Here is a 12,748-nt window from a genome sequence, read left to right as displayed (position 1 = left end):
AATAATAATTCTTAATTTTGCTAGGACATGCATTGAGTTTGCAAGCCTCCAATTCAGTCACAATGCTAGAAAAGGCCCAAAAGAGGAAGGTAGCTTACAAAGGCAGATGGTATCACGTAGTTTTGGGGATCAGACAAGTTCTTTTTGATAGAAACAGTGGCAATATGATGTATACTCAAGTTCTCAAGGACAACTGATGTTCCCTGATTATTGGGCAAGCAGGAAAAATGAAGTAAAAATATGGTGGTGATAGAACAGGGAAGCCTTCAAATTCATATTTAGTGCTTAGAAAAGCACTAATCCTAGAACTTGATTAGTTGATAGTTACCAAGAGAAATACCAAGAGTTCAGAACCTATAAAGAGATAATTGCCCAGGTTGCCTCACGAAAAACATTTCAATTAACCAGGCTTTTGCTTTTAAACAGGAAAATATCTTTATGCATTGAATATGCAATTATTCTAGTATCATTGTAAAGATCCTTGGTGAGATGCACCGGTCTGTGAAAGGATCCTGGTCCTGGATCTGAAATGCAAAGGTACTTTTGATATGAAAGTCTAAGGCAATGTGGAAAGAACAAACGATGATAGATATTTGCAAAACTGATTTGACAAAGTCTTTGTCTCAATCCATTGTTAAGTCTGCTTTGTAAACAATCATGGACTAAAGGACCTTCCAGCATCAAGTACACTGTGATGACTCACACCTTGAATTAGAATAAAAATATGTTGCTTTCATATCCAATGGCCAGCTTGAAGACTCCACTTTCTAAAGAGTTAAACTAAATAGCTGCTGTAATATCTGTTCCCCTCAGCTCTAGTGGAATGAATTCCATTGTACAAGATCCAGCAGCCTAGTGAAGCAGCTTCTGTTGAGCCTGGAAATCAGCATTTTTCAGAAACAGGACAACAGAACTGTGGATCAAAGGGTTCAGAAATCATTTTTCTGTACTCCAAGAGAAATAAGACAATCTTTTTTTGAAATTATAGTGGGCAGAAGGCCTGGGGAGAAGCTAGCTAGGAATTTTAAGGGAGAATACTTGGAACAAAATAATACCTCATAGATCTCTAAGGTATATTAAAATACTTAACATCAAAACAGGTGCCAAAGGGTGGAAATAACTGGAGATACACCTTCACCAAAATATTTACTGGCTTGTATAGAAAATGGCATGGTATATTGCAGCCTGGAGGCACAAAGCATGGGCAATTAACTTTTCCCCTTATAGACAAGTAAAGCACTCCCAACCATTTTAGTGGCCAGGAAACTTCTGGTAGTGCCGCACACTGTTGGTCTGGGTGCCAAAAAAACTAAGAGGAAAGTTTTCAACCACACATGAAATGTTCTGGATTGATCTAAAATTTTAAAAAAGAAAAATCACAGGACAAAGCTTGCAGGAAAAAGTGTTTCTCAATAGCAGGTTGCCCCTTATTTGGCAGGGTTTGAGGTTAGACTGAGATAATATCATGTATTTCAGCTCTAGCACGAGAGATCCTGCAAGGGGAAAAAAGAAAAATCTGTTTTCTTACATATTCTGTTAGTGCTTAAGTACCTGTGGGAACTAGTACATACACAGAATCACAGAACCAGCTGCCTGAGGGAGAATCAAAATTTCCTAGTCCAGGTATAACAAAAAACATCACTTTGATACTGAAAAAAATTATTTGTAAAACAAAAAGTTCAACTACTCACATTGATCCCACAAACATTTAGCATCTGATGCTTTGGAAAAAACTGCTTTGCTCAATTCCCTATTGATAGGAAGCAGGGCTAGTAAGAAATCATCACATATTGACTTGTCTTGAATATACAGAAGAAAATACAGACATATAACTGTTTCAAAGTTTATTGAATACTGTGAGGTTTTTTCCCACTGATCTACAAAAAAACAAGTTGGGCATTCTTCACAAAGTCACAGGAACTAAAAAACATGTTTTCTCCTCATGAACAGGACATTATATTTATTGTGAGGCCCAAGGAAATCCCTTCCTTCCAAACTTCATTAACACTGTCAATCAGTCAAACACTTTACTGCCATTTAAAAAAATTAAGATGCTGCCTTTTTCACTGGTGCCTTGTTTTCTGTTTTGATTTTGCAGAGAAGACAAAGGCATGGTGGGGGACTGTCCTATCTCTCTAGACCTGCAGGATGGAGCCCCCACTCTGTGCCTCTGTTCTGGACTTTGCACCGTTGTAGTTCAGCAATATGGCTAGAGATAAATTATTAAAACAGACAAAGCAAAATAATTTCTGAGTATACCAAAGGAAAATAGTCCAACATAAAAAGCAATTATTCTTTGCAATTTTTGCTAAAAAACATAGGGTAAACGGTGTAAGAAAAAAATCAAAACAATAAAACACCTAGCCAAAAATCAAGAAAACTGCCTGCCATCTATCCTATTGCCAATTCACACATGGCCTTAGAAAGTTAGTCAATCCACATTACACTAAGAACCCTGAACAGATGGCATTTCTTTTAAGACAGAAAGCATTAGCTCAAACTGGTTTAGAAACCACTATAGAATTACTCTGTTATTCCCAGTGGGACAATTTAATTAGTGTTATTAAAATGCAAGCCAAATGAGCCTTATGGTGAAGCAAAATATTACTGAAGCAGAATTTTCCGAAGTATAACAACTCCATTTTAATTGTATAAAATGTTACAAAAGTTGAACAGCATCCTTTTAATGTTAACTTAAAATGCAGTTTAATTTCATTTTTCTTTTCTAATTGTGCTTGCAGACATGTGACAGACTTTTTCTGTTTAAACCATAACATTTTGCTACCTCAATTTGTCCAGATTATTTTCATAAAGCAAATTACTTAAATGTATAGTTAAAATTACATAACTGCTACATTTAGTGATTATTTTTAAATAATAATAAGTCAAAGATGAATTAGAATATAAAATGAAATAAAGTGTGACCATGCAGCTAGTGAAAGGTAAAAATTAAAAACCCTAAGTGATATTGTTCAAGTATTCACAGATAAAAACACAATAAAAAAAAGAAATATGAAATGGCATATAAAATGAAGGATAAGGAAACCCTGATGAACATATCTGAAGTAAATTACTAAGGGACTAAATACACTAAACCTATCAAATCACAGACCTCAAAAGGTGTGCTTCTAGGAAAGATTGCCAAAAGTAAAGGAAACTGTTCTGCTTCCTCTCAGATTGATTTACACATATAAAAGGGAGAAATAGGAAAAGAAAAAAAGAAAACACAAAGAAAGCCAAACATCTTTCCCTCCCACCAAAAAAAGTAGAATGATTACTCTTGTATATTTCCTAAAATGGTAAGCATAGAGCTCTTCGTTTGCCTTATGTCTGCAACTTGAGTTTACACAAGAGAAACTCAGAAGAAACATACTGGCAACTAGCTAGCTTCATAAATGTTTATTATTTTAACTTTTGCTTTCTAAAATATCACCCTTCCTGTTCCAAAAGGGAAGTAGTAGACTCCATATGGTAATGAAATCACTGTAAGACACTGCCATTTCCCAAATTCCAATTTGAAAACTAATAGGAGTATGCTGTTGCTCTCCAATAATTACACAGCTAAAAATACAGATAACCCTCGAGAACTAAATCAGAACAGTTCCTTACTATTCTGTCACCAACTGGGAGTCAGTATCTTAATTAAGTATGCCAATATCAGCTTAAAAAGTAGCTCTGAACCAAAAGCAACACATTCACAATTAAAAAAAAAATCAGAAAAGTGAAGATGTAGAAATGAATCAATCCACATTTTCATCATAGAAAGTAAAAATTAACTTATTTCATCGATAATGAATGGTCACATCTCACTGGATTTCTGGCAAGGATCACATCTTAATTTTTTGCAGGGGGAATCATAAATATTCTCTAGATTTTCACATTTTCAAATTTCTATTGTGTTTTTACTCTTATGTAGGGTTAGGAAGTATGAACTTCTGCCAATCATTTCAATAGCCCATGTCATTATGCCTAGCCACACAGCTTTTATTCCAGTTTTAGGGACAACTAGCTCTTCCAATCTGTATCTGCCAAACACTTCAAGGTACTTCAAGATTAGAATTTCTTTGTAAACAGAAAGTTTACCTTGGCATCTCCATCTGGTAAGAAGAGATAAGCTCCACTTTTATCTCGGTTACTGGTAGTTCCATACCAAGCAAACTCCACCTTCATTTGATGATTTTTACCATCTTCCTTGGTGTTTATTTTCTAAAAGGACAGAGATTCATGTTAGGTTTCCATAAAGCAGCACAAAAAACTAAAATATAGTGTTTTGAAATAAAATATAACATACCTCCAGTAATCCAGACATTCCAGAAAACCATAGTTTCATGTACGCATTTTCTAAGATTATATTATCCACAGAATGCTGCATCTCTTTTATCTTGAAAACTCTGTCTGACTTCTCCTGTCTGCTATTCCTTACATATATGTTATAGTCAGCTAAAACTGCTTCTGAACTCTCATCCTCCAGAAGCTGGTAAACTCCAATCCCAAGAGGTGGCAGATGTGCCACAAAAGACATCTGTTAGGAGCAAATAAGTAGTCATTACTAAAAATAGCAGAATATCAACTTTTTATACTAAATTTATGTGCAGAGCAACTACTTTTGCTTGAATAATTTTAGGATGGCTGAGTTTTCCCATAGTCCATAAATAAATATGAAGAATTAACAAACAGAAATATCTGCATGACTAATTTGCTTAGCATCAAGATTACCATTATATTAATGCAGTAACAATTTTGAATCTTCTTAGGAATGTTTGTTGTGATATGCAGTACTGAGTATATTTGCTTTTCATTGTAGATGCATGTGTACTGGATCAAGTGCACACAGACTCTACTTATCCCTTGATTTTGAAATTTAAATTTAAAAATGCATGAATTTAAATAACTAAGTATAAAGCAAGTGTCTCATTTTCAGTCTCTTTTTTTAGAAGCTATAATCTGCATAGAAGAGTAGTATACAAGGTACATCTCCAAAGCAATTTGTTTAGAATTTGAAGTCCAGACAAATAATTTCACTTCCTCTTCTTCAAGCAATAAAAGTACTAATTGTTCTGGTTTTGGCTAGAATAAACTTAAATTTCTTCATAGCAGCACTTTTGGTGCTTGGTTTCAGTATTAACCACTTTGATAACACAGAGATAAATATCTCAGCTACAGCTGAGCAGGGCTTATGCAGCATCAGGGCCCTTTCTGCTGCTCCACCAGGGAGGAGGCTGAGGGAGCACAAGGAATTGGGAGGGGACACAGCCAGGACAACTGACCCCAACTGACCAGAGGGATATTCCAGACCCATCATGTGACATGATGCTCAGCAATAATAACTGTGAGAAGAAAAAGGAAGGGGGGATGTTTGGAGTGATGGTGTTTGTCTTCCCAAGTCACTGTGATGGAGCCCTGCTCTGCTGGGGATGGCTGACCACCTCCCCAGACTTGGGACACCGGGAATGAACTCCTTGTTTTTCTTTGCTTGTGTGCACAGCTTCAGCTTTAACCACAAGCTTTCTCACCATTGCCCATCCAACTTTTTCCTCCACCCCACTGGGTCAGTGAGCGAGGAAGTGTGTGGGGTTGAGCTGCTTAGCAAGGTTTACCCATAATAATTATCCCTTTGGAACACAGCTGAGAGACAGTTATTGACTTAGCTTCACAGAAATATTATCCTGAACCAAGTTCCTACGTCAAAAGGAATCAAAACATAAGCCTGCAATACTGTGTTACTATTGCAGTCAGACACCATTACAATTTCATTAAAATTTAATGAAATAAATTTCTAATATGTGATGTGATCATCTAGGACAATCTTCTATAATGATGTACAACTCAAAAATTCTTAGAAGTTTTGTTTCAAACAAAAAAACAGAAGGTGGGCTTGAAGATATTTGCCCAGCTTAAGTATTTGGAAGGGAAGAGGACATCTAAATGTAAATGCTTAAGCCATTTCATGTACAAGAAAAGCCATTTCATGTTCCAGCTGGAATGCTTGAGAACATACAGACGTGTGTGACTGTGTGTAGAGATTGGCACTTGAAGGAAGAAGCAGCTCAATTGAGAAAGTGAGGGGAAAAGACACACATCCAGTATTTTCCAGTCATGCAGCTGAAACTGATCCTTTAAATGTAGTAAATTATATCTCAAAATTTTAACAGCTTATCAGTTTAAGAAACATTAATGCTAAACACATGCATGTTGAGTTTTAGGGGGTTTTTGTTGTTGTTTTGGGTTTTATTTGTTGGGGTTTTTTTAATTTAAAATTACTGAATTAATAGTACTGTCTACAGAGAATAGAATTCCCAATATATAAGTACACTTTCCATTTCCTTCAACTATGAAGCTACAATATATATAAAAAACCATATTTTAATGTTTTTTACTTAAAGTAGGGGTACCTGATAAGCTTCATGTGATACTGTAGTTGCTCCATCCCAAACAGCACTAATCTGGACATTAACAGGTTTTCCCAAAGGAGACAATAATTTAACTCTAGGTGAATTCACATTGACAGAAACCACTGAAAATCGCTCTTGTTCCGTAGGATTATGTATCAAAAGGTATCTGAAAAAAACATATTTACTAAATTTTTTTTTGGCAACCAAGCTTCTTCCTTCAGGTTTAATGTTACTGCACACAAATTTTACATACAGAGGATCAAAACAATGTTAGAACAACAGGTACATACCACAACAAATAAATATACAAAACATAACCAAGAAACAATGGATATTTAACATCAATTATGTGCAGATCTTTTCTTAATGCTATTATTTGTCGAAGAAATTTTGAAAATTCCTTACAAAAAATACATCTATTTCCCATTATAATTGCTAAAGAATTGCTATTAACAGTTGCAAGCACAATCAAGATACTTAAGGGCATTTTAAATGTATTTTTCAGGCTGAACTATCAAGCTCTCATCCACAATAGCATCTTTTTAACACAGCTTAGAAAAAATGAGGGAAGAAAACTGGTTCTACACATATATTCACTAAAGGAGCTAGTTTCTCTCTCCTAAAAGGTAAAGTACAAAATTATTAAAATTATAATTTAGCATCATTCGCTATGGCAACTCTTTGCATAGCTTCTTAATAGGTACATATGGAATGACTATTTTTTCCATAGTGTTCAATTTGAACACAGATTATGCTATTAACCCAAAGAATCAGCCCTGAGCTGAAGACTGACTTTATTAGCCCATATATTTTTTATTATTATTACAGGTTCATGTGTTGTAAGGTATAGAAAAACAGAACTATACTAGAACATTTTTGTTTCATGCATCTGTAGGATTATCATCGTACTTCTTGTCTTTTCACTGACAAGCTCAAAGAATGCAGTATTTGCAGCTGTTCCCTGAAGTTTCCCTCTGTTTGTGTCATCCTTTAGAAGAAGTCTTTTAAAACAAAAACTGCTCTTGCCAAAACTTCTGGTGTCTTCTTAACTATACACAGCAGAACCAATACTCAATCTCCAACCTCCTTAACACTCCCCACTGTAAAGCAGTTTACTTCTTCATGAGATCTGATTTTACATCAGTTCCCATGAGATCCATTGTTTACTTATCAAATCACTCCTTCCATATTTCTTCTAAGTAGATTCTCCTTCTCTGCTCTGTGTTTTCTATGCAGATTCTTCAGGGTTTTGTCCAGGGTTTTATTTCTTTTGCTTTCACATCTTAAACCTCAAATTCAATTACCCCTTCACAGACCAAACCATTTCACCTAGAATTGTCTCCATCCATCCAATCTACAAATCTCATTCAGAATCCTGACCAGGCCACCATTTCCCCCTTATCTTCCTACTGGCTTCCTTTGTTTGCCTGCATCAAACTTGCTTGTAAATTTCTCAGTGCTTCACTACTACCTTATTACCTCACAATCAGTATGAAATGAAAGGTCAACTCCAACTTCTCATTAGTTGAATAAACAAAATCAGAGGCTTTATTAGCTTTTTATATCAAGAACTTTTGGATGACTTGCCATATATCAAATGAGCTTCCCATAAAAAAATATTTTCCTTTTAACTCCTTAAATTCCTGTCCTGAAGTATTGCTTCAATCATGATTTCTAAGTATACCAATGATATTCAACGTGCATTTGTGATCACAACCAAAAATGCCTTTGGATGCTTTCTTTTGCCCTGTTTCATGCTGAAGACTCCTAGATTACCAGACAATATAATAGTTAACCATATTCTGGGTTAGCTTTCAGAGTCTTTAAGAACTTGTGCAAGACTCTCTAAAAACCTCCCCTAGACTTGGGTAGGGCAATTTACACTTCTGGTTATGTGGAGCTGTCTCCTTTCTCACGGTTAATCTCAATAGGTGTTTTTGTTGGTTTGTTTTGGTTTTTTTTTAATGACATTAGTGGAATCAAAAAACCTAGCTAAACCAACCCTGCTCTCAGTCTCAACCCAATACAAATTAGGAAGAGAATAGAAATTATATCAAAATTTTTAAGAACTCCTCATGTACTGTGAAAAAAGAGTGTTAAGAACCCTGTCAGAAACAATACAGGTTGAGAGATGATTGAACACCAAAGCTCAAAATAATTCCTCATTCTCATCCATCAATAGACCACATATTTTTTTCTTTATTCTTCTTATAAAATTTAATTCCTCAATTCCTATGCTTCCAGGTAAAAGGAGACCTTATGCATACAATTTTTTCAGTAATGCTACACATCATCATTAAATTTAAATTATCTGCCAAGCAAAGAACATATTAGTGCAAAATATATTTCCAGAAACTTTGTTCACCTTCCCATAGCTAGAAACATATTTCACAACTTTAATTAGTTGCATGACATATTTACCTACAGCAAAACATAAACATAACCTTCAGTTTTATGAACTGCTGTATTATTATTATATTTCTTCAGGCTATTTTTTTTTTAAATTGTATTTGTATTAAACAAATCTATTGTTGTATCAAAATATATACATTTTTTAACTTCTTGAATCAGTGAATTTTAAGTTCATTATGTGTGTGTAGAGTAATAAGATAGAGGAGGCTAGCAATGACAGAGTAGATTTTCAGCACTTAAAATAAAGGAGTTTTGACTAGATACTAATATTTTGTTTTAACATACTATTTCAGGAGGACTTTTGTATAGTAGTTATAGAAAGCAAGACATAATTCTTGTGCATATACAAAAGCACTGACTAATGTGCTAATTAAATTAGATTACCTCAGCAGTACTATTCAGCTCCCACCCTTAAACAATATCCCACTATAAAAATTTTAGATTTTATTTGAAAAAAAAGATCTACACCTCAATTAAACTGTATAGTTGCAAAGGCTGTCTCATAAAAAAGTTGTATGTATTAATGCACTGTGGTTGCATTACAGAGAGAAGCAACTTGATAATATTTAAAGTTTTCTATTCCTTACCTTGAAGCAAAAACATGAATATTACTGTCTTTCAAAAAAAGCAAGCAAATATTTTCTTTTCATTATTCAGGTAACTGGTCTTCAGCAACAACACCAATAAAAAAAATTAAGTTTACATCTTTCATTCAGTTAAAGAGTGAAGGGTTTTAAGGGTTATCGGTAAAAATTTATATGAAAAAATTTTATCTGAAATATTTTACTTTAGAAGCACCAAGAGTCAGCCATAATTTATTTTGTTTATTCAGGAAATCTAATAATGCTAAAACTATGCTAAAATAAACTGCATTGGTACAAAAACCATGACTAAACCACTCACACAGAGACCATGCATTTCACCTCTGCACTGGGAGCAGGAGTTAACTGCTCCCAGCCCATTCGAAAAAGAGAAGTTATTGTAGCTCTTAATCCTAAATTGGATGCGTCACAAATTTTTGAAATTTAAGAAAAGCAAATCCTGACAACTCTTCAGACAGTTTTAGAAATATATACCTTGAATTCTTTTACTCCCATACTTTTTTGGGTCTCTGAAATTCCAAACAGGTGTCTTTTAGTCATAGAAGCATGACCACTTTCCCTAGATAATCTAATATTAACAACATTAATAAACTCTATTAAATGTTTACATACAAGAATATTTTGACCAGATTTTCCTGTAGTACAAGATTTAACTCATTGTGGAACATTTTCAGCAAGCACTGGAACACACCCCTCGCCTCCCACCCCACTGCTTCTTACTTGAAATACTTTCATTTTTAAATTAAGAAAATATGCCAACTGCTGTAGCTATATTTACAGACAAAAATATGAATAAAGATTATTTATTTAGATCTCTAACAACTCTAATCTCTGCCTTGTAAAATAATATTCTTTCATACAGTTCAAACAGAAGAGCTTCAGTATTTCAAAAATCCCTGTTTTCTGTTTCTCCAATATGCAAAAACATATAGGCATATATGTTGATACATACATTTACTGATAACACCTGCAACACCCCATAGTTAGGACTTCCTTTTGAAGTTCATTCATCCTTCCTTCATAAGGGATGCATTCAACTAAGGTGAGAAACCACAACTCACTACTAGTAAATATCAGAGCATCGTAAGTGATAAGGGCTTATTCAAAAACCACCTTTCAAGGCACATGGGATTTACAGTTCAAGACAACAGTGTTCACTGTCCAGCAGAGTAACTTTATTCAAATACATCTGGAGAACCAATTCCTTGAGGACCTCTAGCTCAGACTGACCAATTTTACTAAAATTTCTACAACAAACTTTCTGAGATGGATAGGAGCATTTCCCATTATAAATGGCTTCATCAGAGTCAGTTCTTTGGACCCATAAGCACAATTTTAATGCAAAGTTACACAAACAAAACCTTCAAAGCTGATTAGTTTCTTTCACTCTTCTCCTATAAAGGCCAAGGTAAAAACCACCTAAGTGGTGAAAAAAATGCAACAAGTACACCCAACTCTGAGAAAAGATACGAGCCATGAAGCTGAATTATATACTATATCTGTGGTCTTCCAGTGAAGAACAAAGAGAACAAACAGATGCATGTGAGTTCTGAAAGGAACAAGAGAGGAGTAATGAAAACAGATTTAAAGGCTTTATGCTATAGAGAAAAGGAATTTAAGTAACTACATATGTCAATAGTCACCAGAGAGGCTGTTGGGTTAGAAACCATAATTCAGCTAGAAATGTATCCTGAGTTCTTGACTCTTGATGGACTTTGATAGAACTTTAAAATTGTAAACAACACTGAAATTCTCTAAAAAAAATTAATCTCACTGGGTAATAGAATCAAAACTGTCTCACATCTCAAAATTGCAAGAAAAAATTGCTTTGAAACTGGGAGAAGTCAGTGGGCGGTAACATTTAATTACTGAACACTGATGTATATAAGGTAGAAACAAACTCAGATTTAATATTTAAACTACATAAAGCACTGCTTCCCATGGTAGCTTCCAAAAATACCATTAAAAAAATCAAAACCACAAGACTTCTGATGTATGGCAGAATTTCAACAAAAAAGCCCCCAAAAGTCCAAGAAAATGAGAATCCTAAGAAACTCTAATGAATTGCCATTACACAGATGCATGTCTTTGGGGATGGAGGTACACGGCAGGAAAAGAATCCAGACCATCTATTTGAACCAGACATTTATCTGTTCATTGTGCAAATATGTACAACTTCCCCTGAAGAAAAGACTACTGTTATTCTTGCATTGAAGCCCAAGACAACATCAAGATACTTTTTTCCTCTTTTTTAAAAAAGTACAGAATAAAACCATAAGTAACTTGAGCATAAAAATTACTCCCCTGTTATTTATAAAGCTCTCTCCTTGCTGTAGAGGGACCACTGGGAAAAACATAGAATAAAACCTAACATTAGCCATTCCCTTTTCTTAAGAAGGAAAACTCTACTGAATACTTACTCCAACTGGTAGGTAAAAAAAAAAAAAAAAAAAAAAGATCAAGTATTTACCTAGCTCTTTTCAAAACTCTAATGGTCCCTCATGTAAGGGTCAAGGCCTCCTCAGTCAAGAGTATGAATAACATGACATTTTAAGTACAGGTCTCCTCATCCATTTTTTATGCTTTTCTGCTAGGAATTACTAAAGATGACCTATAAAATATAATTATAGAGCCTATAAAATAATTGTTCTGGAAATAAATGCCATATATACAATCTTCGGGACATTATCTGTTCATAGTGCTCCTCTGGTTATACAGAAATTAGACATTTTCCAATTTCTCAATCCATGTTCTGTTCTTAATATTCCTTTAGGAACAAAACTCATCAAAAGCCAACTGTGCAGGCTCATGATTGTGACACTCTCCTTGGCAGCAGATTAATGGTTTTTTTCCTACAGCTCTTCTATCAGTTACTAAATTGGGCTTCAGAAGCTGTGTGTTTCACAGCATTTCAAGACACTTTTCAGTTCTATTCAAAATTCATTTTGTAAGAAACTTAGGCAACAGAGAAAATTTTGGACAAAGTTACTCAAACCCTCATGCATGAAAATCTTCTGACCAATGTGCTCCACTTTCTGAAAGTATTTGAGTCTGACTCATACTAATTTCAAAGAAAATTTGACTCAGCAGGTAAACTATCCTTATTTTCCCCTCTGTGAAATTAATATTTATTTCTCAAATGTAAAATATTCTCATGATTTCACTCAAATTATACTTCTTCTACTTCATGTTATTGCAAATACTGAACTTTATGTCTCTGTGCACCTTGAGTTATTATCAGTGACATCTGATTCACAGCCTTCTTTCAACAGTAGGAAACTACTTAAAAAAAAAAGGAAACAAAAAGTATCAAAATCAATTTGTCAATTAATTTTGAGATAA

General features: G+C 34.4%; 1 protein-coding gene across 1 annotated transcript in view; it reads right to left on the bottom strand.

Moving 5' to 3' along the window:
- The window catches only part of MAN2A1 (mannosidase alpha class 2A member 1), a 106,176-nt gene that overhangs the window by 31,181 nt on the left and 62,247 nt on the right, over window positions 1-12,748 (bottom strand). The window contains exons 13-15 of the mRNA XM_066568938.1: window positions 6,393-6,558; window positions 4,292-4,522; window positions 4,084-4,206 (exon numbers count right to left, since the gene is read on the bottom strand). Of these exons, the coding sequence (XP_066425035.1) occupies window positions 4,084-4,206; window positions 4,292-4,522; window positions 6,393-6,558 (520 nt within the window). The remainder of the gene's footprint in view (window positions 1-4,083; window positions 4,207-4,291; window positions 4,523-6,392; window positions 6,559-12,748) is intronic.

The sequence above is a fragment of the Molothrus aeneus genome, chromosome Z, assembly GCF_037042795.1.
Source record: "Molothrus aeneus isolate 106 chromosome Z, BPBGC_Maene_1.0, whole genome shotgun sequence".
Taxonomy (NCBI): Eukaryota; Metazoa; Chordata; class Aves; order Passeriformes; family Icteridae; genus Molothrus; species Molothrus aeneus.
This window is presented reverse-complemented; position numbering and strand designations above follow the sequence as displayed.